The 27190-nt window shown below is 49.5% G+C and overlaps 1 protein-coding gene across 4 annotated transcripts in view; it reads left to right on the forward strand.

The window, feature by feature from the left end:
* Nucleotides 1-27190, forward strand: part of LOC147096996 (integrin alpha-7-like) — a 277843-nt gene that overhangs the window by 183267 nt on the left and 67386 nt on the right. For all 4 annotated transcript variants that reach the window (XM_085972716.1, XM_085972713.1, XM_085972714.1 and 1 more), the window contains 6 exons: nt 2828-2911; nt 10836-10915; nt 11937-12014; nt 14817-14919; nt 16994-17164; nt 18126-18239. In XM_085972716.1, coding sequence (XP_085828842.1) covers nt 2828-2911; nt 10836-10915; nt 11937-12014; nt 14817-14919; nt 16994-17164; nt 18126-18239 — 630 coding nt within the window. The remainder of the gene's footprint in view (nt 1-2827; nt 2912-10835; nt 10916-11936; nt 12015-14816; nt 14920-16993; nt 17165-18125; nt 18240-27190) is intronic.

A 27190-nucleotide genomic window follows, 5' to 3' on the forward strand; every position in this document is an offset into this window, starting at 1 on the left:
GTGAAACGCGATATTTCATCTGTCAAAAGGTCTTGACAGATGAAATTTCAGTCTGTGACGTCCCCTGTTGCCGGGTGGCCCTTAATTGGCCTGCTGAGCCCGCTGGGTGGGCGCAACAAGGTCAATCAAGGGAAAATCGCGTGGATTGGCCGCATCTCGATGGAGGCGGGACTACAACCCCGAAAGTTGTAGTCCCGCCTCCTTCCCGACTTCTGAATGAAAATCACCCCCCACAATTTATAGCAGTTGCAAAGCAGTCTTAAAAAAAGGCTACTTAAATGCTGAGTGTTTCTGGCCTGCAGCTGAAATGGACCAGCACTTTATCATTTGGAAAATTCCCTGACCAAAAACAATTGAACTCTGAGTGACCTGAACTTGTGTTGATTTAACAACCATTCGGTTTGTTAAAGGGACACAGAACCTCCTTGGCCGAGTAATGTGTGGCGTATTACTTGGTATGACACCCCTTGATTTTATTAAAAAGTGTACTCGCTGTCTATTCATATATTAAAAATATTAATGTGCGCACACTTCCTGCCAACTTCTTCCATTATCAATCTCTAATGGTAAGCTTGTCACATTGTAATTACTCCCTCCTGCCAGTGGGCACACTAAGTTGCAAATAGCGAGGGGGGGTTGGTGTGATTTTAACCCTACCCGCGTGGGCAGTTAAAATCGCCCAGGTTACTTACATGTCCTGGAGCCCCCTGGGAACCGTCTGATCGCAATTTTAACCTGCTCAAGGACACCCCCGCCCTCCCAAAGCAAGCATGGTCCTTTCTTCCTGTGTGGAACTGAGCCTCTGCAGTGGGAAGAATCTGAAGAATGGCCACTTCCAGCAACAGCAGGCATGATGGGTAATAATGCTACTGCAGCTCTTGCCCTTGGCATTTGAGACTCCAGCTATCCGATGGCCTCTGGAACCTGAAGCAAATTGAAAGCTTCTCGTCTGGTTGGAGCACTGTGTGGTACTGAGAGTTAGAGCAGCGATCCTTGGGATCAACGTTCAAATCCATGCCCGACCCCAAGAAATGAAAGTCTCCCCTCTGCTCCCTGGAAGGGTCTTAACTAAAATACGTTTGAATCATTCACTACAGTTCTTTTTTAATTGAGAAACCGAGGTGAAAGGTCAAGGCCCGTGGTTTTGGCAGCACCAAGTTTGAAGAAGAGGAAGAGAGATCTGAAGATCAGCCAAGAAGTAGCTGGCTGGCTGGCACCAAGCTTATAGAGGAAGGACAAACTGAGGGAGGGGAGGAGCTGCACAGTTTTAGGCCCTGGGAAAACTATGATTCAGAGTAGAACATTGTTTCTAGTGGGGGCTCACGACACAAACAGCCCATACTTTGGCACCAGTTCGCCCAAAATTGGCAGCCTCGTTCAGAGAGGTCACAAAGGGACGGCTGACCCATGGACTGAAACTACCACAGTTCCACCCAGGGAGAAAGGACCATTGCCAGCAGTAAGAGGCATTCCTCTCAGTCACAGGCGCTTTATTCTGTATTTGTGCCATACCTGGCTTGGGAAATGCTGAGACCCGATGGAAAAAATAAAAGCAAAATCTATGCCCCTGTGCCCAACGCAGACATCCCTCACCTTAAACCTAACAGAGCAAACTAGCAAAGAGAATCTGGGTTCTCAGCTCCTTTTACATTGAGTTACATCGAGTCTACAGCACAGAAACCGGCCATTCGGCCCAACTGGTCCATGCCGGTGTTTATGCTCCACACGAGCCTCCTCCCACCCCACTTCATCTCACCCCATCACCATATCCTTCTATTCCTTTCTCCCCCGTGTTTATCGAGCTTCCCCTTAAATGTATCTATACTATTCGCCTCAACCACTCCCTGTGGTAGCGAGTTCCACATTCTCACCACTCTCTGGGTAAAGAAATTTCTCCTGAATTCCCTATTGGATTTATTAGTGACTATCTGATATTGATGGCCCCTAGTTCTGGACTCCTCCATAAGTGGAAATATTTTCCCCACATCTCTCCTATCAAACCCTTTCCTAATTTTAAAGACCTCTATTAGATCACCCTCAGTCTTCTCTTTTCTAGAGAAAAGAGTCCCAGCCTGTTGAGCCTTTCCTGATAGTTAGAACCTCTCAGTTCTGGTATCATCCTTTGCCAGTGTTCTAGACCCATAATGAGCCTCAGATGTCCTAACGCTGAGCCAAATCATTGCATAGCCTGCCTTTTATTAAAGAGACTTTATCCTCATTTAAATGTTTGGCAAACCCTTTTTCATTTGTTTAAAGCACAGATGTGTATCACATTGGAAAGCATCACTGGGAAAATGACAGAGAGGCTCCTCTGCCTCTTCCCCCTCCAAAAGGATTCAAAAGGATTTGTCCGACACCTTCTTTCCTGATCACTGTGCCCCTTTAATCTTGGCTCAGACTCCCCCTTTGCTTTGGAGAAGAAATGGGCATGAACAGTGACGTTAAGAAAACTACTAGGCACTTGGTCTAAGCGTTAAACAAAGCTTTAGTCAACTGTTTTTCAACATGGAGGTCTAGTTGTGTCCTTCACTAGTTCCTGTTAAAGAATGTCCTGAGCAAGCTGGGCCCATGTCCGAGTATTTATACTCTCCCTGGACAGCGCCACCAGCAGGCCGCCCAGTATTATTTCATAAGTCATTTCCACATGAATGACAAGATTCATGTCAAACAGTACTCCAACTGAATAAAGCATGTACAGCAGGAGTTTCCACGTACTGAAAGTCTTTTTATTTGTAGTCACTATATGATAGAGATAAGTGCGCGTTCAGGGTGGCGAGTAAAATCTCACGGCCCAAAAGGGTTAACACATTTCTGTCTCGTTTTCCAGGACAAGAATCTGGTCTGCGTGGCAAATACCAATGGTTCTCGGGTTGAATGTGAGCTGGGAAATCCAATGAAACGGAAAGCTGAGGTATGCCGATGGTTCCCCATTCCGGACACGACCTCCACCTCACAGTGCACGGGGAGTAGATCCACGTTACACCGAATTTACCACATAGAAACCGGCCATCCGGCCCAAGAGGTCCACGCCAGTGTTTATGCGCCCCACGTTCTGAATCCACTGGCTCCTGACATTCCGCAGCCAGTTATCGAATCAAGGCATCATGAGAGGAGACGAGGAGCCAAATGCACACAGTTTAATAATATTTATTATTATTCCACAACCCTAACACAGATATAGCCAATTCACCATTCAGTGTACTAATAGAATGAAAGAACTTGCATTTCTATAGCGCCTTTCATAGCCTCAGGACGTCCCAAAGCGCTTTACACCCAATGATGTACTTTTGAAGTGTAGTCACTGTTGTAATGTAGGAAATGCAGCAGCCAATTTGCGCACAGCAAGATCTTACAAACAGCAATGTGATAATGACCAGATAATCTGTTTTTAGTGATGTTGATTGAGGGATAAATATTGGCCCCAGGACACCGGGGAGAATTCCCCTGCTCTTCTTTGAAATAGTGCCGTGGGATCTTTTATGTCCACCTGACAGAGCAGACAGTGCCTCGGTTTAACGTCTCATCTGAAAGACGGCACTTCCGACAGTGCGGCACTCCCTCAGTACTGCACTGGATTGTCAGCCTGGATTATGTGGTCAAGTTTCTGGTATTGAGAGGTTTAATGTAAAGCACACTTTTTTTTACCAAAAGCCATTTATGGTAAAATGAAGGCTTGAGATTGCTTAAAGAGCTTTGAATAATAAGAAGGGTGATCTTTACTCAAAGTTGCAGACTTGTGTGAAACACTGAGGTATCAAGAGTGAGCTCGACTGAGCAGATGTCCATCAGACCACCCCTGAGTAAAATATAGTTTATCATGAGTATATTTAACCGGGAAACTGCTTTCCGTTAGTTCTAGTGATTGGCGAATCACAGTTTCCAGACCACTTCCTTTGATCACTTTTTGGATCTAAAGTTGCTTTTACACCGAGTGAGACCCTAATTATCTAATTGAGGTGTTTAAGATGCTCAAAGGAGCTTCGTAAACTTGAGCTCATCCAAACCGCTGCTGCCCGTGTCCTAACTCGCACCGAGTCCCGTTCACCCATCACCCATGTGCTCGCTGACCCGTGTCCTAACTCGCACCGAGTCCCGTTCACCCATCACCCCTGTGCTCGCTGACCTACATTGGCTCCCAGTCCGGCAACGCCTCGATTTCAAGATTCTCATCCTTGGTTTCAAATCGCTCCATGGCCTCGCCCCTTCCTATCTCTGTAACCTCCTCCAGCCCTACAGCCCTCCGAGATCTCTGCACTACTCCAACTCAGGCCTCTTATGCAACCCTGATTTTAATCGCTCCACTATTGGCGGCCGTGCCTTCATCTGCCTAGGCCCTAAACTCTGGAATTCTCTCCCTAAACCTCTCTACCTCTCTCTCCTTTAAGACGCTCCTTAAAATCTCCCTCTTTGACCAAGCTTTTGGTCACCTGTCCTAACATCTCAAATAACAACAGAAAATGCTGGAGAAACTCAGCAGGCTAGGCAACATCCGTGGAGAGAAATTAGAGTCGACGTTTCGGGTCGAAACCCTTTTTCAAAACTGGAAAGGAAATGAAATAGATCGAAGGCAGGGCTGGGAGAGAACAAAAGAAGTAAAGAGACATTAAGAGGTATTCAAAACCAGACGAGATGGTAATAAGACAGTGGAGACAAAAGACAGCTCAGATTAGGTGTGAAGTGTACTGGCAGGATGAGAGACAGCTGCCGTGTGGGAGAGAGAAAAAAAAGGAAAGGGGGGGGAAGGGAAGACCCAAAACAAAGGGGTGGAAGAAAAAAAAATATATAAGTAAAAATGTAACAGGGGCCGAGGTTATGATCTGAAATTGTTGAACTCGATATTGAGTCCAGAAGGCTGCAAAGTGCCTAATCGGAAGATGAGGTGCTGTTCCTCGAGCTTACACTGAGCTTCCGAGGAACAATGCAAGAGCCCGAGTACGGTGAGGTCTGAGTGGGAATGGAGCGGTGAAGTGTTAAATTTTGTTTGATAATCGCTCCTGTGAAGCACCTTGGGATATTTTATTACATTAGAGGCGCTGTATAACTGTTGTCGTTGATAGGATAGATCGAGAGAAACTATTTCCTCTGGTGGGGGGAGTCCAGAACAAGGGGGCGTAACCTTAAAATTAGAGCCAGGCCGTTCAGGGGTGATGTCAGGAAACACTTCTTCACATGAAGGGTGGTGGAAATCTGGAACTCTCTCCCCCAAAAAGCTGCTGAGGCTGGGGGGGTCAATTGAAACTTTAAAAACTGAGATTGCTAGATTTGTGTTAGGTAAGGGTATTAAGGGTTACGGAACCAAGGTGAGTAGATAGGGTTAAGATACAGATCAGCCATGATCTATTGGAATGGCGGAACAGGCTCGAGGGGCTGAATGGCTAGATTGAAAGTTCCCACACTCTGATTAACTTTTTCTTCCTTCGTATGGTAGTAGCAAAGAAAATGGAATGTCAATATCTCAGTCAGATATCCAGGCCAAAGCTTCCGGTGTAACAGCGTGGATATCTTGTAGGCTGCCTGCGAATTTCCTCTGAGGGCTATGCTCAACTCTAGTGTGTCAGCCGTGGCTCAGTGGGCAGCACCCTCGCCTCTGAGTCAGAAGGTTGTGGGTTCAAGTCCCACTCCAGAGACTTGAGCACAGAAAGCTAGGCTGACACTCCAATGCAGTGCTGAGGGAGTGCCGCACTGTCAGAGGTGCCGTCTTTTGGATGAGGCATTAAACCGAGGCCCCGTCTGCTCTCTCAGGTGGACGTAAAAGATCCCGTGGCACTATTTCGAAGAAGAGCAGGGGAGTTCTCCCCGGTGTCCTGGCCAATATTTATCCCTCAACCAACATCACTAAAACAGATTATCTGATCATTATCACATTGCTGTTTGTGGGAGCTTGCTGTGCGCAAATTGGCTGCTGTGATTCCGACATTACAACAGTGACTACACTTCAAAAGTATTTCATTGGCTGTAAAGCGCTTTGAGACGTCTGGTGGTCGTGAAAGGCACTATACAAATGCAAGTCTTTATTTTTTTCCTCAATGATGTTCTCCAGGGTCTGATCAGGAGCTCCACAGTCACATGATGGGGACGCTTTAATCTTCCATGGAGAAGGTGGCAGCATCGACCATGACCGGTTCGGAGGCGGTTGGTGGTTGTCCACTGCTTGCGAGGAAGCTTTGATCCTTCAGGTTGTACTGTGGGATCCTCTATAAGGAATCCATTCCGTATGTCACAGTTCTTCCAAGCATTTCGCCATTGGTGATCAAGGCTGAGGGGAGATCGCTGACGGGCTTCACTGACGGTCCAAAATGGCCTTCTAGATTTAGAAACATAGAAACATAGAAAAATAGGAGCAGGAGTCGGCCATTCGGCCCTTCGAGCCTGCTCCGCCATTCAATATGATCATGGCTGATCCTCTATCTCAATACCATATTCCCGCTCTCTCCCCATACCTCTTGATGCCTTTTGCATCTAGAAATCTATCTATCTCCTTCTTAAATATATTCAGTGACTTGGCCTCCACAGCCTTCTGTGGTAGAGAATTCCACAGGTTCACCACCCTCTGAGTGAAGACATTTCTCCTCATCTCGGTCGTAAATGTCCTACCCCTCAGTCCTAAATGTCCTACAGGTTGGCGGTAGGTTGTTCAAGTTGGCCTGGATCGCCATGTCTTTGCGGGTGAACTGCAATGTCTGTTGGGGCAGCTCCCTGGAGCACAGCAAACTTGAACCTAGGGAGTTGACTGGCTGCAAACCTGGGCACATGGGCTCCTGCCAGCTTCAAGCACCAAACTCACCCCAATTCAGCAGATGTCTTTGCTTCAGTCAGGGCAGTCTTGTTTTGCAGGCCCTTTTATTCAGCTTTGCACCCAATTAAATTTAGCAAATTCAAATTTCCCGCCCTGCAGGAAGCTGTCCATCAGTTGCCATGGCACCCTGGAGTGCAGAACATTTTAATTCACTGATTTTTCACTCGCTGCAGATGTGAACAAGTTGCTCCCTGTGGCAGCAAGGGGCGCTCGTTTTGGGGTTTAGGCATGTTGTTGGGACAGTGTAGAGGGAGCTTTACTCTGTATCTAACCCGTGCTGTACCTGCCCTGGGAGTGTTTGATGGGACAGTGTAGAGTGAGCTTTACTCTGTATCTAACCCGTGCTGTACCTGCCCTGGGAGTGTTTGATGGGACAGTGTAGAGTGAGCTTTACTCTGTATCTAACCCGTGCTGTACCTGCCCTGGGAGTGTTTGATGGGACAGTGTAGAGTGAGCTTTACTCTGTATCTAACCTGTGCTGTACCTGCCCTGGGAGTGTATGATGGGACAGTGCAGAGTGAGCTTTGCTCAGTATATAACCCGTGCTGTACCTGCCCTGGGAGTGTTTGATGGGACAGTGAAGAGGGAGCTTTACTCTGTATCTAACTCGTGCTGTACCTGCCCTGGGTGTGTTTGATGGGACAGTGTAGAGGGAACTACTCTGTATCTAACCCGTGCTGTAACTGCCCTGGGAATGATTGATGGGACAGTGTAGAGTGAGCTTTACTCTGTATCTAACCCATGTTGTACCTGCCCTGGGAGTGTTTGATCGGACAGTGTAGGGGGAGCTTTACTCTGTATCTAACCTGTGCTGTACCTGCCCTGGGAGTGTTTGATGGGACAGTGTAGAGGGAGCTTTACTCTGTATCTAACCCGTGCTGTACCTGCCCTGGGAATGTTTGATGGGGACAGTGTAGAGGGAGCTTTACTCTGCATCTAACCCCGTGCTGTTCCTGCCCTGGGAGTGTTTGATGGGACAGTGTAGAGGGAGCTTTACTCTGTATCTAACCCATGCTGTACCTGCCCTGGGTGTGTTTGATGGGACAGTGTAGAGGGAGCTTTACTCTGTATCTAACCCGTGCTGTACCTGCCCTGGGAGTGTTTGATGGGACAGTGTAGCGGGAGCTTTACTCTGTATCTAACCCGTGGTGTACCTGCCGTGGGTGTGTTTGATGGGACAGTGTAGAGGGAGCTTTACTCTGTATCTAACCCATGCTGTACCTGCCCTGGGAGTGTTTGATGAGACAGTGTAGAGGGAGCTTTACTCTGTATCTAACCCATGCTGTACCTGCCCTGGGAGTGTTTGATGAGACAGTGTAGAGGGAGCTTTACTCTGTATCTAACCCGTGCTGTTCCTGCCCTGGGAGTGTTTGATGGGACAGTGTAGAGGGAGCTTTACTCTGTATCTAACCCATGCTGTACCTGCCCTGGGAGTGTTTGATGAGACAGTGTAGAGGGAGCTTTACTCTGTATCTAACCCGTGCTGTACCTGCCCTGGGAGTGTTTGATGGGACAGTGTAGAGGGAGCTTTACTCTGTATCTAACCCGTGCTGTACCTGCCCTGGGTGTGTTTGATGGGACAGTGCAGAGGGAACTACTCTGTATCTAACCCGTGCTGTAACTGCCCTGGGAATGATTGATGGGACAGTGTAGAGTGAGCTTTACTCTGTATCTAACCCATGTTTTACCTGCCCTGGGAGTGTTTGATGGGACAGTGTAGGGGGAGCTTTACTCTGTATCTAACCTGTGCTGTACCTGCCCTGGGAGTGTTTGATGGGACAGTGTAGAGGGAGCTTTACTCTGTATCTAACCCGTGCTGTACCTGCCCTGTGAGTGTTTGATGGGACAGTGTAGAGGGAGCTTTACTCTGTATCTAACCCCATGCTGTACCTGCCCTGGGCGTGTTTGATGGGAGAGTGTAGAGGGAACTTTACTCTGTATCTAACCCGTGCTGTACCTGCCCTGGGAGTGTTTGATGGGACAGTGTAGAGGGAGCTTTACTCTGTATCTAACCCGTGCTGTACCTGCCCTGGGAGTGATTGATGGGACAGTGTAGAGGGAGCTTCACTCTGTATCTAACCCGTGCTGTAACTGCCCTGGGAATGATTGATGGGACAGTGTAGAGGGAGCTTTACTCTGTATCTAACCCGTGCTGTAACTGCCCTGGGAATGATTGATGGGACAGTGTAGAGTGAGCTTTACTCTGTATCTAACCTGTGCTGTACCTGCCCTGGGAGTGTTTGATGGGACAGTGTAGAGGGAGCTTTACTCTGTATCTAATCCGTGCTGTACCTGCCCTGGGAGTGTTTGATGGGACAGTGTAGAGGGAGCTTTACTCTGTATTTAACCCGTGCTGTACCTGCACTGGGAGTGTTTGATAGGACAGTGTTGAGGGAACTTTACTCTGTATCTAACCTGTGCTGTACCTGCCCTGGGAGTGTATGATGGGACAGTGCAGAGTGAGCTTTGCTCAGTATATAACCCGTGCTGTACCTGCCCTGGGAGTGTTTGATGGGACAGTGTAGAGGGAGCTTTACTCTGTATCTAACTCGTGCTGTACCTGCCCTGGGTGTGTTTGATGGGACAGTGTAGAGGGAACTACTCTGTATCTAACCCGTGCTGTAACTGCCCTGGGAATGATTGATGGGACAGTGTAGAGTGAGCTTTACTCTGTATCTAACCCATGTTGTACCTGCCCTGGGAGTGTTTGATGGGACAGTGTAGGGGGAGCTTTACTCTGTATCTAACCTGTGCTGTACCTGCCCTGGGAGTGTTTGATGGGACAGTGTAGAGGGAGCTTTACTCTGTATCTAACCCGTGCTGTACCTGCCCTGGGAATGTTTGATGGGGACAGTGTAGAGGGAGCTTTACTCTGTATCTAACCCCGTGCTGTTCCTGCCCTGGGAGTGTTTGATGGGACAGTGTAGAGGGAGCTTTACTCTGTATCTAACCCATGCTGTACCTGCCCTGGGTGTGTTTGATGGGACAGTGTAGAGGGAGCTTTGCTCTGTATCTAACCCGTGCTGTACCTGCCCTGGGAGTGTTTGATGGGACAGTGTAGCGGGAGCTTTACTCTGTATCTAACCCGTGGTGTACCTGCCGTGGGTGTGTTTGATGGGACAGTGTAGAGGGAGCTTTACTCTGTATCTAACCCATGCTGTACCTGCCCTGGGAGTGTTTGATGAGACAGTGTAGAGGGAGCTTTACTCTGTATCTAACCCGTGCTGTTCCTGCCCTGGGAGTGTTTGATGGGACAGTGTAGAGGGAGCTTTACTCTGTATCTAACCCATGCTGTACCTGCCCTGGGAGTGTTTGATGAGACAGTGTAGAGGGAGCTTTACTCTGTATCTAACCCGTGCTGTACCTGCCCTGGGAGTGTTTGATGGGACAGTGTAGAGGGAGCTTTACTCTGTATCTAACCCGTGCTGTACCTGCCCTGGGAGTGTTTGATGGGACAGTGTAGAGGGAGCTTTACTCTGTATCTAACCCGTGCTGTACCTGCCCTGGGAGTGTTTGATGGGGACAGTGTAGAGGGAGCTTTACTCTGTATCTAACCCGTGCTGTACCTGCCCTGGGAGTGTTTGATGGGACAGTGTAGAGGGAGCTTTACTCTGTATCTAACCCGTGCTGTACCTGCCCTGGGAGTGTTTGATGGGGACAGTGTAGAGGGAGCTTTACTCTGTATCTAACCCGTGCTGTACCTGCCCTGGGAGTGTTTGATGGGACAGTGTAGAGGGAGCTTTACTCTGTATCTAACCCATGCTGTACCTGCCCTGGGAGTGTTTGAGGGGACAGTGTAGAGGGAGCTTTACTCTGTATCTAACCCCGTGCTGTACCTGCCCTGGGAGTGTTTGATGGGACAGTGTAGAGGGAGCTTTACTCTGTATCTAACCCGTGCTGTACCTGCCCTGGGAGTGTTTGATGGGACGGTTTAGAAGGACTTTTTACTGGTCGATTGCTGTGCTCTGATTGGAGAGTTGCTTGGTGTAGATGTCCACTATCACACGGTTGTACTGACTCTACATGCTTTGTTTCACAGGTCACCTTTTACCTGATCTTAAGCACTTCTAAAATCACCATCGAAACCACCAGTCTGCCAGTTATTCTTCAACTAACAACGTGAGTGTGGTTAGACGCGGTGAAGTGGAACAGAATCACCTGCGAGGGACCTGACATTTTTGTTTTTATTGCCAGGGAATGATGTCCTATTTTTCTATCTTGTTACTCTGGGCTCCCCTGACTATATAGTTATTCTGGCTGGAATAAAAATAGAAAATGCCAGAAATATCTGTCAAGACAGGTTAACATTTTAAGTGTGTTAAGAAAATTTGAATTCACTGATTTTTTGACTCATTGCAGACCTGAACACGGTGCTCCCTGTGGCAGCAGAGGGCGCTCTGTTTGGTGGTATGGCAAGTTGTTGCGACAGTATTAACCTGCTAACCTGTCCTCTCTATTTGCAGCCACTGACTGACCTGCTGTGTATTTGCAGCTTTTAATTCCCCCTCGAGTGCTGCGTGTGGTTAACCTGTCGCCTCAGCCGCTGAGGTGCAGGAGATTGGCTTCCAAACGAGATTGCCTCTGATTCTCCCTTCCTGTGGTGTCGGCTTCTTCTTTCCGCTCAGCATTTCCCCATGGCAGCTGAGATCAAGCACTGAGCGGAGTAGGGAAATTAAAGCAACCTCCCGACACTGCATAGTATTGGGTGCTGTAATATACTGTGCCACCCTGATATCCATGGCATGCATGACTATCCTTCAATTCCTTTTTAATAGACTATAGACTGCAAATGGACACAGTACTGGATTTCTGCCAGCAGAGGGTGCTGTTGCACTTTGTACCATGTTACCGACTGGTACAAGGGCGCCACCTGCTGTCCTCTCACCTGCCCTGCTTCAGGGCATGAGAATTTATTTATCTGATAACGATATGTATAATTATTACGATAGCAAAATACTGCGGATGCTGGAAATCCGAAATAACAACAGAAAACGCTGGAAAAACTCAGCAGGCCAGGGCAGCATCCGTGGAGAGAGAAACAGAGTTAACGTTTCAGGTCGAGAACCTTTCGTCAGATTATTATTATGCATAATTATTATGATGAGAATCATGAAATGTTGATTTTTGCTTCTTTTTACAGTATCAGTGAACAGGCCAACTTGAACCCAGTCACAGCCAGTGCCCATGTCATGATTGTACTGCCACTCTCTCTCTCTGGGTAAGCGTTCCCTCCTAACTGGCACTTTCCTATTCGAACTCCGCTCCCTCTGTTGCAAGGTTGTCACCTGTTTAAAGAGTGAGTGTCAAAGTTCAGAGGGCAGCGGGTTAGACACTGACCTATGACCTGGGTATGAGCCCAGCTGAGAGTGATGGGACGAAAGTCCCCTCTGTCTGCCGGCTCTAAATGTCCTGCATGCAATGAATTTGAGCAGTCTCAACCCAGCACACTGTCAACACGCTCCCACAGTACAAGAACTGCACAAGAAAGAAGTTGCATTGATATAGTGTCTTTCAGGGCCTTAGGAATGTGATTTAAAACCGATGAAGTACTTTTGAAGTGTGGTCACTGTTAAGTAGGCAAATGCAGCAGCCAATTTCTGCAGAACAAATGATCTGGTCATTATCTCATTGCTGTTTGTGGGAGCTTGCTGTGCTCAAATTGTCTGCTGCGTTTCCTACATTACAACAGTGACCACACTTCAAAAAATACTTCAATGGCTGTAAAGCGCTTTGGGACATCCGGAGGTCGTGAAAGGCGCTATAGAAATGCAAGTTCTTTTCCTTCCTTCATTTCTTTCTTTCTCCCACAAACAGGTGAATGAATGAACAAATTTAAATTAGAAATATTTATGAACAAGACTGAAACAAGATGGACCTTTATAAAACACTAGTCCAACCTCAACTGGAGTATTGTGTCCAACTCTGGGCACCGCACTTTAGGAAGAATGTGAAGGCCTTAGAAAGGATGCAGAAAAGATTTACAAGAATGGTTCCAGGGATGAAGGACTTCAGTTACGTAGATAGACTGGAGAAGCTGGGGCTGTTCTCCTTAGAGCAGCAAAGATTGAGAGGAGATTTGATAGAGGTGTTCAAAAATCATGAGGGGTCTAGACAGAGTAGATAGAGAGAAACTGTTCCCGTTGGCAGAAGGGTCGAGAACCAGAGGACACAGATTTAAGGTGATTGGCAAAAGAACCAAAGGTGACAGCAAATGGTTAGGATCTGGAACGCACTGCCTGAAAGGGTGGTGGAGGCAGACTCAATCACGGCTTTCAAAAGGGAGTTGGATAAGTACCTGAAGGAAAAAAATTTGTAGGGCTACGGGGAAAGGGCGGGGGAGTGGGACTAGCTGAAGTGCTCTTGCAGAGAGACGGCACGGGCTCGACGGGCTGAATGGCCTCCTTCTGTGCTGTAACCATTCTATGATTCTATTCTTCTATGATCTAATTTTGGTGATGTTAGTTGAAGGATAAATATTGGCCAGGACACCAGGAGAACTCCCCTGCTCTTCTTTGAATAGTGGCACGGGATCTTTTACATCCACCTGAGAGAGCAGACGGGGCCTCGGTTTAACATCTCATCCAAAAGACGGCATCTCTGAAAATTCAGACAAGATCAAAAGCAGCAGAATAACATAAAAAAATGACAACAGCGGGGAGTGACTTCAAGGATATAATCTAACAACAGCAGTTACTACTGCTTGCTTTCATAGTACAAGGCGTCCCAAAGCACAAAATAATGAGCCACGAGGCAGGCTTGGGGAAGTGACTGAAAGCTTGGTCGAAAAGGTGGGTCTTGGGAATGTCTTTAGAAGGAGGAGGGAGAACTAGAGAGGTCGGGGGTGGGGGGCGGTGGTTGACGGAGGAAGTTCTGGAGAGGTGCGGTCAAGACAACTGGAGGCCCTGTCATCAACGTTGGGCGAAGGGAGGGCAGATACATGGAAGGACTAAAGGGTGCAGGAGGAGATGTAAGGCTGGAGGAGGTTGCAGAGGTAGGGAGATACAAGGCCTTGGAGAGATTTGAAGATGAAACAAGGATTTTAAATGAGGAGGTTGACTTATGAAGAAAGGTTGAGCAGGTTGGGCCTATACTCATTGGAGTTTAGAAGAATGAGAGGGGATCTTATTGAAACATATAAGATACTGAGGGGGCTCGACAAGGTAGATGCAGAGAGGATGTTTCCCCTCGTGGGGAAATCTAGAACTCGGGGGCATAGTTTCAGAATAAAGGGTCGCCCTTTTAGAACTGAGATGAGGAGGAATTTCTTCTCTCAGAGGGTCGTAAATCTGTGGAATTCTCTGCCCCAGAGAGCCGTGGAGGCTGGGTCATTAAATACATTTAAGGTGGAGATAGACAGATTTTTGCAAGATAAGGGAGTGAAGGGTTATGGGGAGCGGGCGGGGAAGTGACTGAGCCCAAGATCAGCCATGATCTTATTGAATGGCAGAGCAGGCTCGAGGGGCCAAGTGGCCTATTCCTGCTCCTATTTCTTATATTCTTATGGATGCATTGGGAGGGGGTGGGGAGCCAGTGTGGTTCAGTGAGGAGCGCCACAGAAGTGCCAGGCAATGACTATCTTCAACAAGCGAGAGTCTAACCACCGCCCCTTGACATTCAACGGCATTATCAAGGCTGAATCCCCCACCATCAACATCCTTGGGGTCTCTCTGAGTGAGATTACCAATTACTGCACGTTCAAATTGGTCCTGAATTATTAGCGGTGCCTTTCCTGGCACCCAGCAATAACTTTTGTATTTTCGGTGCTTAGGACCCCTGCGGCCAAAGAGAGGAGCCTATCACCCCAACAGCCTGGATTGCAACTCAATGTTAGTTCTGCTTTCGGCCCAGTACCAACTGACGGTGCCAGGTGCCAACTACCAGAGAGATCCATCGTCTTGTGATCTTCACCCTCCCTGATTCATGATTCTGTCCCCATTGCTGCAAGATTATTCGTTTGCAGTTGGCTACCAGTGGAGCTGTATAACTGCTGTTTAATGCTGGTTCTTTCTCCATTTCACAGATTTGTTACACCTCATCATGTCTTTTTTGGAGGTGACATCGTGGGAGAGAGCGCGATGCGCGAAGAAGAGGACGTGGGGAGCAGTGTTGATTACGAATTAACGGCAAGTACAAAAGATTCAATAGTTACTGATTGAGTCCATGCCCGCATGCAACAAGACCTGGACGACGTTCAGGCTTGGGCTGATAAGTGGCAGGTAACATTCGCGCGCCACAAGTGCCAGGCAATGACTATCTCCAACAAGCGAGAGTCTAACCACCGCCCCTTGTCATTCAATGGCATTACCATCGCCGAATCCCCCACCATCAACATCCTGGGGGTCACCATTGACCAGAAACTTAACTGGATCAGCCACATAAATACTGTGGCTCCAAGAGCAGGTCAGAGGCTGGGTATTCTGCGGCGAGTGTCTCATCTCCTGACTCCCCAAAGCCTTTCCACCATCTACAAGGCACAAGTCAGGAGTGTGATGGAATACTCTCCACTTGCCTGGATGAGTGCAGCTCCAACAACACTCAAGAAGCTCGACACCATCCAGGACAAAGCAGCCCGCTTGATTGGCACCCCATCCACCACCTTCAACATTCACTCCCTCCACCACTGGCGTGCCGTGGCTGCAGTGTGTACCATCTACAAGATGCACTGCAGCAACTCGCCAAGGCTCCTTTGGCAGCACCTCCCAAACCCGCGACCTCTTCCACCTAGAAGGACAAGGGCAGCAGGCGCATGGGAACACCACCACCTCCAAGTTCCCCTCCAAGTCACACACCATCCTGACTTGGAAATATATCACCGATCCTTCATCGTCGCTGGGTCAAAATCCTGGGACTCCCTCCCTAACAGCACTGTGGGAGTACCTTCACCACACGGACTGCAGCGGTTCAAGAAGGCAGCTCACTACCACCTTCTCAAGGGCAACTAGGGATGGGCAATAAATGCTGGCCTTGCCAGCGACGCCCACATCCCATAAAAACAAATACATTTTTTTTTTAAAAAGGAATAAAGTCCCGCAACAAATGATTTTGGTATATTGGAATTCCGTGGAATGGGGAGGAATTTGGCACATCTAAGGAATCGGGAATCACTGAGATTCTTTATAAAAGAAGTAAATAGGAAATGGTTTGGCCCGTTAGGATTCTAGAACACAGAAAGTAGCTTGCGGTCATTGGAATTCTATAAAATGGGAATGAATGAGAAGAGATTTTCGGGTGAATTCACTGATCCTGTACTCCCAGCAAAGAGTTGCGCTCAAAGAGTGTTGCTGAGACTTGGCTATTGTGGCCCTATCTCTGATCCATGACCCCTTTGAATGTGGCTTCCCCCTCGGAGTGTGTAATTGGTGAATTTACCCCCTTGTGCATTGGAGGTATACACCGGGATTGTATTCCCGATAACTCTTGGGAGGGACTTTGAGGGTCATGAGGTTTATTGGTTCTTGACATAATAAAGCTCACTACGCACTTGGTTCGAGTATAAAGCAAGGCTTTAATCAACTTGTTTCAGAACATGGAGGTCTAGTTGTACTTCACTAGTTCCTTGTCTTATAAAATGTCCCTGGGCAAGCTGGGCCCACGCCCGAGTATTTATACTCCTTGGACGGCGCCACCAGCTGGCCGTCCAGCGTTATTTCATGAGTAGTTTCTGTATGATGATGAGATTTATAACAGTTCTATTGATAATGTTTGCCTTTATAACAGGAATATGATTCCTGTCCCACTCCTTTAGTACTTGCGCCCATCACTGTTAACTCATTCACCACTCCATGCTACCCTAATGTCACTGCCCCCTGCTGGCTTCACCTGCTACCGCACATCATCCAGGAAGACCAAGGACTACTTGAGAATGACTCTTAAATCATATCTTTAGTAGCAAGCAAGAACTACAATCACGTTCCTGTTCCAGAATGTTCTGTACTGCTGCTGATATTTCAAAAAGAAAAAGTATAGATTGTTTGTCGAAAACTTTCCAATAAGAAACAGAGATAAGGAGAACGTTGATATATTTTTTCCGAACAACTTTGATTTTCCTTTTTGAAGTCCGGTCTATAAAGGGGATTGATTGAAAAAAGTGGCTTCTTTGCCATGCCTATTGCCAACTGTGTTAAAACATGAGGAGGAGATCACTGAACACAGCTCAAGCAGAGCCAGATTTAATGGTCCATCTTCTCTATCCATCAGGTGCTAAACACGGGCAAGGTCCTGAAAACCTTAAGCTCTGCTTTCTTGAACATCCGATGGCCTTATGAGATCAGCAATGGCAAATGGCTGTTGTACCCAATGAAAATCGAATTTGAAGGGGACAAGAATACACAGTGCTCTCCTGGGCATGCTGTCAACCCTCTTAATCTGGTAAGCCGCTCTGTCACAAACCCTGCCTCCCACTAAAGAGTCTGTCTGTGTCTCGGGACAGACATGGAAGCGGGAGCGATTGTAAAACGGGCTGCCGACTCTCTAGTGTCCGTTTTACACTGTCGCACAAAGTGAAGATCTACCCCCAGTGGGAGTTAGTCGCATTTCCTACATCAAGAATTTTTGTGATGTCTCCGAGTGAGATTTAATGTGTTGTAGGTGGTTAGTGCTAAGCAATGAGCAACTTGATCCTGTAAACCCACCGGTAGCATAGTGGTTATGTTACTGGCCAAGTAATCCAATAAGAAGCTTGGACTAATAATCCAGCAACACGAAGTTCAAATCCTACCACGGCAGTTGGGGAATTTAAATTGAAATAAATAAATCTGGAATAAAAAAGCTAGTATCAGTAATGGTGACTATGAAACTACTGGATTATAGTAAAACCTTAGGGAAGGAAATCTGCCGTCCTTACCCGGTCTGGCCGATATGTGACTCCAGACCCACAGCAATGTGGTTGACTCTTAACTGCCCCCTGAAATGCCCTAGCGAGCCACTCAGTTGTATTCAAGAAGGTGGCTCACCACCATCTTCTCAAGGGCAATTAGGGATGGGCAATAAATGCTGGCCTTGCCAGCGATGCCCACATCCCAGGAATTAAAAAAAAACTGGGACTGAAACTGCCCAAACTCATTTGGTGTTGGACTATTCCAACTAGCAGTGAGAAGACATTTTCAACCCATCAGTGAGGGCTGGACTCAGACCCAGGACTTGGGGATGAAAGGACCGTGATCCACCCCTCCCCAGAAGAACGTTTGATTGCCTTGTGTTACAAATGCACCAATACCTTCTTTCGTGGGGTGGAGGCGTTACATTTTTTTTCAATAAAAGTTTACACTTTAGAATCTTAGAAATAGTTTCGGAACAATGTGCTCGAATCTTTTTTTCTTTTCCCTGACAGATGTTTAGTGATAATAGCCGAGTGAAACGTGACACAGAGAGGGCACAGGGTGACGACGCTGGCCAACAACAATCTGTGGCTCACCAGACAGAAGGAAAGAAGAGTCAGACCCTGGTAACTGACCCAAATTGTTAAACATGCTCTTCCTTTCAACAGGTTCGGCTTGGTAAATTTAGGTAGCAATGACCAAAAAGATGAGGTTGAGTGAAACATTTTCCTCCATAGGCTCGGAGCTAACCACAGCCCATTGCCTCGTTCCGACACAGATCCTACTTGTCCAGCTGTTCTACAGCTGTGTGGGTTTCTGCCAAGTTCATTGACCCCACCACTTCCCATTCTGAAGATCCATCAGACGCTGTCATGTGTGTGTTGCAGCTGTGTCAATCATGACTATTCTGGCTGTTGATTGGCTAAAAGCACAGCCGTTGGAGCCACCCATAAGCCAATCAACACCCGTGTTTGAAAGTAATTCCCACCTCCAAAATGGCCATCTCTGATCACTTCCTTGTATTGTTCTCCACCCACATCCCCTTTCCCCTCCCAGCCCTACTTCCTTCTGTGTCCGCCCCTGGAAAAAACTCTCTCCCAACTCACTTACAACTGCACATTCAAAATCCCAACTGTCCAGCCTCTGGCCCTCCATTCACCATGACATTTCTGCAGCTACCGATCTGCTCAACCACACCCTCACCACCGCCTTTGATGCCCTAGTCCCCATTAAAACAATTACTCTCCCTCACCCTGGCCGTTCCCCCTGGTATGGCTCTCATCTCCGCTCCCTTAAGTCCAAGGGACGCAGACTCGAACGGATAACTGGTTTAGCCATTCACCGCCAGATTTGGCTGGACCACATAAAGCACGATCGGGCCCTGCTCTCGTCTGTCAAAACTGCTCACTATTCCAGAATCATTCTGGAATGCAACGATAAACTCTGGCTCCTATTCTCCATTGCTAACTGTCTTCTTAAACCCCTCTCCCCTGTCTCCTCCACCCTCACCTCCGACAACAAGGTGCTATATAAATGCAAGTTGTTGTTGCTCGGAAAGAATTATAGATTTGACTAAGTATAAAAAAATAAAGCTAAAGAAGTCAAAAACAATTAAAAAGAGAATGGGAGAGAAAGAGTAACAATAGGGTGCTCAGTTGTCATTGTTAGTGCACAAGTGCAGTACAACGAAATGTAAGCTTGCGGCTCCCGAGAGTGTACATTTTGATTAAGACATTTAACATACATTTGACTTGTAACATAAACATAAACATAATAAAGTGCATTGGCAGATGTGCAGGCTTTAGAGTTTATTTGTGGAGTTCAGTAGGATGACAGCCCTGGGAAAGAAGCTGTTCCTAAATCTGGTCGTGCGGGTACGAATGCATCTGTAGCGTCTCCCAGATGGCAGGGGGTTTTCAATTGAAATTGTGTTTTAAGTGTTTGTTTTCTAGTTTATGATTAATATTACAGTAATAAAGCTACTCCTGGCATTTGAGTAATTTTATTGCTGTAATAGAAGCGTTTGTTTCAGGGTCACAGTGGGTCAGCTGAAAGCTGACAAGACTATTCCACCCAGGCAGACTGCTATTTCCATGGACCTGTCAGCAGTCTTAGGGTTTAAAATACAGCAGTCAGTGGAGTTCCAAAATTGATTCATTAGATAAAGGAAGCCACCAAAGTAGGACATGTGGACAGACATGAACATTTAAACCCAATATCAGGAAGGGTGATAAATGTTCGAGATGCTCTGCATGGTGGGGTATAGAGACAAAAATATTGGGGATGTTGAAAATACAGTTGGTTGCTGAGATGGGTGAGTTAGGGCACTAGAGGGATGGGCTTCGATGGGTGAGTTAGGGCACTAGAGGGATGGGCTTTGATGGGAGAGTTAGGGGACTGGAGGGATGGGCTTTGATGGGAGAGTTAGGGTACTGGAGGGATGGGCTTTGATGGGAGAGTTAGGGTACTGGAGGGATGGGCTTTGATGGGAGAGTTACGGTACTGGAGGGATGGGCTTTGATGGGGGAGTTAGGGTACTGGAGGGATGGGCTTTGATGGGAGAGTTAGGGTACTGGAGGGATGGGCTTTGATGGTGGAGTTAGGGTACTGGAGGGATGGGCTTTGATGGGAGAGTTAGGGTACTGGAGGGATGGGCTTTGATGGGGGAGTTAGGGTACTGGAGGGATGGGCTTTGATGGGAGAGTTAGGGTACTGGAGGGATGGGCTTTGATGGTGGAGTTAGGGTACTGGAGGGATGGGCTTTGATGGGAGAGTTAGGGGACTGGAGGGATGGGCTTTGATGGGAGAGTTAGGGTACTGGAGGGATGGGCTTTGATGGGGGAGTTAGGGTACTGGAGGGATGGGCTTTGATGGGAGAGTTAGGGTACTGGAGGGATGGGCTTTGATGGTGGAGTTAGGGTACTGGAGGGATGGGCTTTGATGGGAGAGTTAGGGTACTGGAGGGATGGGCTTTGATGGTGGAGTTAGGGTACTGGAGGGATGGGCTTTGATGGGAGAGTTAGGGTACTGGAGGGATGGGCTTTGATGGGAGAGTTAGGGTACTGGAGGGATGGGCTTTGATGGGAGAGTTAGGGTACTGGAGGGATGGGCTTTGATGGGAGAGCGAGGGTACTGGAGGGATGGGCTTTGATGGGAGAGCTAGGGTACTGGAGGGATGGGCTTTGATGGGGGAGTTAGGGTACTGGAGGGATGGGCTTTGATGGGGGAGTTAGGGTACTGGAGGGATGGGCTTTGATGGGAGAGTTAGGGTACTGGAGGGATGGGCTTTGATGGTGGAGTTAGGGTACTGGAGGGATGGGCTTTGATGGGAGAGTTAGGGTACTGGAGGGATGGGCTTTGATGGTGGAGTTAGGGTACTGGAGGGATGGGCTTTGATGGGAGAGTTAGGGTACTGGAGGGATGGGCTTTGATGGGAGAGTTAGGGTACTGGAGGGATGGGCTTTGATGGGAGAGTTAGGGTACTGGAGGGATGGGCTTTGATGGGAGAGCTAGGGTACTGGAGGGATGGGCTTTGATGGGAGAGCTAGTGTACTGGAGGGATGGGCTTTGATGGGGGAGTTAGGGTACTGGAGGGATGGGCTTTGATGGGGGAGTTAGGGTACTGGAGGGATGGGCTTTGATGGGAGAGTTCGGGTACTGGAGGGATGGGCTTTGATGGGAGAGCTAGGGTACTGGAGGGATGGGCTTTGATGGGGGAGTTAGGGTACTGGAGGGATGGGCTTTGATGGGGGAGTTAGGGTACTGGAGGGATGGGCTTTGATGGGAGAGTTAGGGTACTGGAGGGATGGGCTTTGATGGGAGAGCTAGGGTACTGGAGGGATGGGCTTTGATGGGAGAGCTAGGGTACTGGAGGGATGGGCTTTGATGGGGGAGTTAGGGTACTGGAGGGATGGGCTTTGATGGGGGAGTTAGGGCACTGGAGGGATGGGCTTTGATGGGAGAGTTAGGGTACTGGAGGGATGGGCTTTGATGGGAGAGCTAGGGTACTGGAGGGATGGGCTTTGATGGGGGAGTTAGGGTACTGGAGGGATGGGCTTTGATGGGGGAGTTAGGGTACTGGAGGGATGGGCTTTGATGGGAGAGTTAGGGTACTGGAGCGATGGGCTTTGATGGGAGAGTTAGGGTACTAGAGGGATGGGCTCTGATGGGAGAGTTAGGGTACTGGAGGGATGGGCTTTGATGGGAGAGCTAGGGTACTGGAGGGATGGGCTTTGATGGGGGAGTTAGGGTACTGGAGGGATGGGCTTTCATGGGGGAGTTAGGGTACTGGAGGGATGGGCTTTGATGGGAGAGTTAGGGTACTGGAGGGATGGGCTTTGATGGGGGAGTTAGGGTACTGGAGGGATGGGCTTTGATGGGGGAGTTAGGGTACTGGAGGGATGGGCTTTGATGGGAGAGTTAGGGTACTGCAGGGATGGGCTTTCATGGGGGAGTTAGGGTACTGGAGGGATGGGCTTTGATGGGAGAGCTAGGGTACTGGAGGGATGGGCTTTGATGGGGGAGTTAGGGTACTGGAGGGATGGGCTTTGATGGAAGAGTTAGGGTACTGGAGGGATGGGCTTTGATGGGGGAGTTAGGGTACTGGAGGGATGGGCTTTGATGCGGGAGTTAGGGTACTGGAGCGATGGGCTTTGATGGAAGAGTTAGGGTACTGGAGGGATGGGCTTTGATGGGGGAGTTAGGGTACTGGAGGGATGGGCTTTGATGGGGGAGTTAGGGTACTGGAGGGATGGGCTTTGATGGGGGAGTTAGGGTACTGGAGGGATGGGCTTTGATGGGGGAGTTAGGGTACTAGAGGGATGGGCTTTGATGGGGGAGTTAGGGTACTGGAGGGATGGGCTTTGATGGGGGAGTTAGGGTACTGGAGGGATGGGCTTTGATGGGAGAGTTAGGGTACTAGAGGGATGGGCTTTCATGGGGGAGTTAGGGTACTGGAGGGATGGGCTTTGATGGAAGAGTTAGGGTACTGGAGGGATGGGCTTTGATGGGGGAGTTAGGGTACTGGAGGGATGGGCTTTGATGGGAGAGTTAGGGTACTGGAGGGATGGGCTTTGATGGTGGAGTTAGGGTACTGGAGGGATGGGCTTTGATGGGGGAGTTAGGGTACTGGAGGGATGGGCTTTGATGGGAGAGTTAGGGTACTGGAGGGATGGGCTTTGATGGTGGAGTTAGGGTACTGGAGGGATGGGCTTTGATGGGAGAGTTAGGGTACTGGAGGGATGGGCTTTGATGGGGGAGTTAGGGTACTGGAGGGATGGGCTTTGATGGGAGAGTTAGGGTACTGGAGGGATGGGCTTTGATGGTGGAGTTAGGGTACTGGAGGGATGGGCTTTGATGGGAGAGTTAGGGGACTGGAGGGATGGGCTTTGATGGGAGAGTTAGGGTACTGGAGGGATGGGCTTTGATGGGGGAGTTAGGGTACTGGAGGGATGGGCTTTGATGGGAGAGTTAGGGTACTGGAGGGATGGGCTTTGATGGTGGAGTTAGGGTACTGGAGGGATGGGCTTTGATGGGAGAGTTAGGGTACTGGAGGGATGGGCTTTGATGGTGGAGTTAGGGTACTGGAGGGATGGGCTTTGATGGGAGAGTTAGGGTACTGGAGGGATGGGCTTTGATGGGAGAGTTAGGGTACTGGAGGGATGGGCTTTGATGGGAGAGTTAGGGTACTGGAGGGATGGGCTTTGATGGGAGAGCGAGGGTACTGGAGGGATGGGCTTTGATGGGAGAGCTAGGGTACTGGAGGGATGGGCTTTGATGGGGGAGTTAGGGTACTGGAGGGATGGGCTTTGATGGGGGAGTTAGGGTACTGGAGGGATGGGCTTTGATGGGAGAGTTAGGGTACTGGAGGGATGGGCTTTGATGGTGGAGTTAGGGTACTGGAGGGATGGGCTTTGATGGGAGAGTTAGGGTACTGGAGGGATGGGCTTTGATGGTGGAGTTAGGGTACTGGAGGGATGGGCTTTGATGGGAGAGTTAGGGTACTGGAGGGATGGGCTTTGATGGGAGAGTTAGGGTACTGGAGGGATGGGCTTTGATGGGAGAGTTAGGGTACTGGAGGGATGGGCTTTGATGGGAGAGCTAGGGTACTGGAGGGATGGGCTTTGATGGGAGAGCTAGTGTACTGGAGGGATGGGCTTTGATGGGGGAGTTAGGGTACTGGAGGGATGGGCTTTGATGGGGGAGTTAGGGTACTGGAGGGATGGGCTTTGATGGGAGAGTTCGGGTACTGGAGGGATGGGCTTTGATGGGAGAGCTAGGGTACTGGAGGGATGGGCTTTGATGGGGGAGTTAGGGTACTGGAGGGATGGGCTTTGATGGGGGAGTTAGGGTACTGGAGGGATGGGCTTTGATGGGAGAGTTAGGGTACTGGAGGGATGGGCTTTGATGGGAGAGCTAGGGTACTGGAGGGATGGGCTTTGATGGGAGAGCTAGGGTACTGGAGGGATGGGCTTTGATGGGGGAGTTAGGGTACTGGAGGGATGGGCTTTGATGGGGGAGTTAGGGCACTGGAGGGATGGGCTTTGATGGGAGAGTTAGGGTACTGGAGGGATGGGCTTTGATGGGAGAGCTAGGGTACTGGAGGGATGGGCTTTGATGGGGGAGTTAGGGTACTGGAGGGATGGGCTTTGATGGGGGAGTTAGGGTACTGGAGGGATGGGCTTTGATGGGAGAGTTAGGGTACTGGAGCGATGGGCTTTGATGGGAGAGTTAGGGTACTAGAGGGATGGGCTCTGATGGGAGAGTTAGGGTACTGGAGGGATGGGCTTTGATGGGAGAGCTAGGGTACTGGAGGGATGGGCTTTGATGGGGGAGTTAGGGTACTGGAGGGATGGGCTTTGATGGGGGAGTTAGGGTACTGGAGGGATGGGCTTTGATGGGAGAGTTAGGGTACTGGAGGGATGGGCTTTGATGGGGGAGTTAGGGTACTGGAGGGATGGGCTTTGATGGGGGAGTTAGGGTACTGGAGGGATGGGCTTTGATGGGAGAGTTAGGGTACTGCAGGGATGGGCTTTCATGGGGGAGTTAGGGTACTGGAGCGATGGGCTTTGATGGAAGAGTTAGGGTACTGGAGGGATGGGCTTTGATGGGGGAGTTAGGGTACTGGAGGGATGGGCTTTGATGCGGGAGTTAGGGTACTGGAGCGATGGGCTTTGATGGAAGAGTTAGGGTACTGGAGGGATGGGCTTTGATGGGGGAGTTAGGGTACTAGAGGGATGGGCTTTGATGGGGGAGTTAGGGTACTGGAGGGATGGGCTTTGATGGGGGAGTTAGGGTACTGGAGGGATGGGCTTTGATGGGGGAGTTAGGGTACTAGAGGGATGGGCTTTGATGGGGGAGTTAGGGTACTGGAGGGATGGGCTTTGATGGGGGAGTTAGGGTACTGGAGGGATGGGCTTTGATGGGAGAGTTAGGGTACTAGAGGGATGGGCTTTCATGGGGGAGTTAGGGTACTGGAGGGATGGGCTTTGATGGAAGAGTTAGGGTACTGGAGGGATGGGCTTTGATGGGGGAGTTAGGGTACTGGAGGGATGGGCTTTGATGGAAGAGTTAGGGTACTGGAGGGATGGGCTTTGATGGGGGAGTTAGGGTACTGGAGGGATGGGCTTTGATGGGGGAGTTAGGGTACTGGAGGGATGGGCTTTGATGGGGGAGTTAGGGTACTGGAGGGATGGGCTTTGATGGGGGAGTTAGGGGACTGGAGGGATGGGCTTTGATGGGAGAGTTAGGGTACTGGAGGGATGGGCTTCGATGGGGGAGTTAGGGTACTAGAGGGATGGGCTTTGATGGGAGCGTTAGGGTACTGGAGGGATGGGCTTTGATGGGGGAGTTAGGGTACTGGAGGGATGGGCTTTGATGGGGGAGTTGGGGCACGAGAGGGATGGGCTTTGATGGGGGAGTTAGGGTACTAGAGGGATGGGCTTTGATGGGGGAGTTAGGGTACTGGAAGGATGGGCTTTGATGGGGGAGTTAGGGTACTGGAGGGATGGGCTTTGATGGGAGAGTTAGGGTACTGGAGGGATGGGCTTTGATGGGAGAGTTAGGGTACTGGAGGGATGGGCTTTGATGGGGGAGTTAGGGTACTGGAGGGATGGGCTTCGATGGGAGAGTTAGGGGACTGGAGGGATGGGCTTTGATGGGAGAGTTAGGGTACTGGAGGGATGGGCTTTGATGGGAGAGTTAGGGTACTAGAGGGATGGGCTTTGATGGGAGAGTTAGGGTACTAGAGGGATGGGCTTTGATGGGAGAGTTAGGGTACTGGAGGGATGGGCTTTGATGGGAGAGCTAGGGTACTGGAGGGATGGGCTTTGATGGGGGAGTTAGGGTACTGGAGGGATGGGCTTTGATGGGGGAGTTAGGGTACTGGAGGGATGGGCTTTGATGGGAGAGTTAGGGTACTGGAGGGATGGGCTTTGATGGGGGAGTTAGGGTACTGGAGGGATGGGCTTTGATGGGGGAGTTAGGGTACTGGAGGGATGGGCTTTGATGGGGGAGTTAGGGTACTAGAGGGATGGGCTTTGATGGGGGAGTTAGGGTACTGGAGGGATGGGCTTTGATGGGGGAGTTAGGGTACTGGAGGGATGGGCTTTGATGGAAGAGTTAGGGTACTGGAGGGATGGGCTTTGATGGGAGAGTTAGGGTACTGGAGGGATGGGCTTTGATGGGAGAGTTAGGGTACTGGAGGGATGGGCTTTGATGGGGGAGTTAGGGTACTGGAGGGATGGGCTTTGATGGTGGAGTTAGGGTACTGGAGGGATGGGCTTTGATGGGAGAGTTAGGGTACTGGAGGGATGGGCTTTGATGGGGGAGTTAGGGTACTGGAGGGATGGGCTTTGATGGAAGAGTTAGGGTACTGGAGGGATGGGCTTTGATGGGGGAGTTAGGGTACTGGAGGGATGGGCTTTGATGGGGGAGTTAGGGTACTGGAGCGATGGGCTTTGATGGAAGAGTTAGGGTACTGGAGGGATGGGCTTTGATGGGGGAGTTAGGGTACTGGAGGGATGGGCTTTGATGGGGGAGTTAGGGTACTGGAGGGATGGGCTTTGATGGGGGAGTTAGGGGACTGGAGGGATGGGCTTTGATGGGAGAGTAAGGGTACTGGAGGGATGGGCTTCGATGGGGGAGTTAGGGTACTGGAGGGATGGGCTTTGATGGGGGAGTTAGGGCACTAGAGGGATGGGCTTTGATGGGGGAGTTAGGGGACTGGAGGGATGGGCTTTGATGGGTGAGTTACGGGACTAGAGGGATGGGATTTGATGGGGGAGTTAGGGTACTGGAGGGATGGGCTTTGATGGGGGAGTTAGGGTACTGGAAAGAGGGGCTTTGATGGGGGAGTTAGGGTACTAGAGGGATGGGCTTTGATGGGAGAGGTAGGGTACTGGAGGGATGGGCTTTGATGGGGGAGTTAGGGTACTAAAGGGATGGGCTTTGATGGGAGAGTTAGGGTACTGGAGGGATGGGCTTTGATGGGAGAGTTAGGGTACTAGAGGGATGGGCTTTGATGGGGGAGTCAGGGGACTAGAGGGATGGGCTTCGATGGGAGAGTTAGGGTACTGGA

Source organism: Somniosus microcephalus, chromosome 33 (genome assembly GCF_052327205.1).
Source record: "Somniosus microcephalus isolate GS21.2 chromosome 33, FLI_Smic_1.0, whole genome shotgun sequence".
In the NCBI taxonomy this organism is placed as follows: Eukaryota; Metazoa; Chordata; class Chondrichthyes; order Squaliformes; family Somniosidae; genus Somniosus; species Somniosus microcephalus.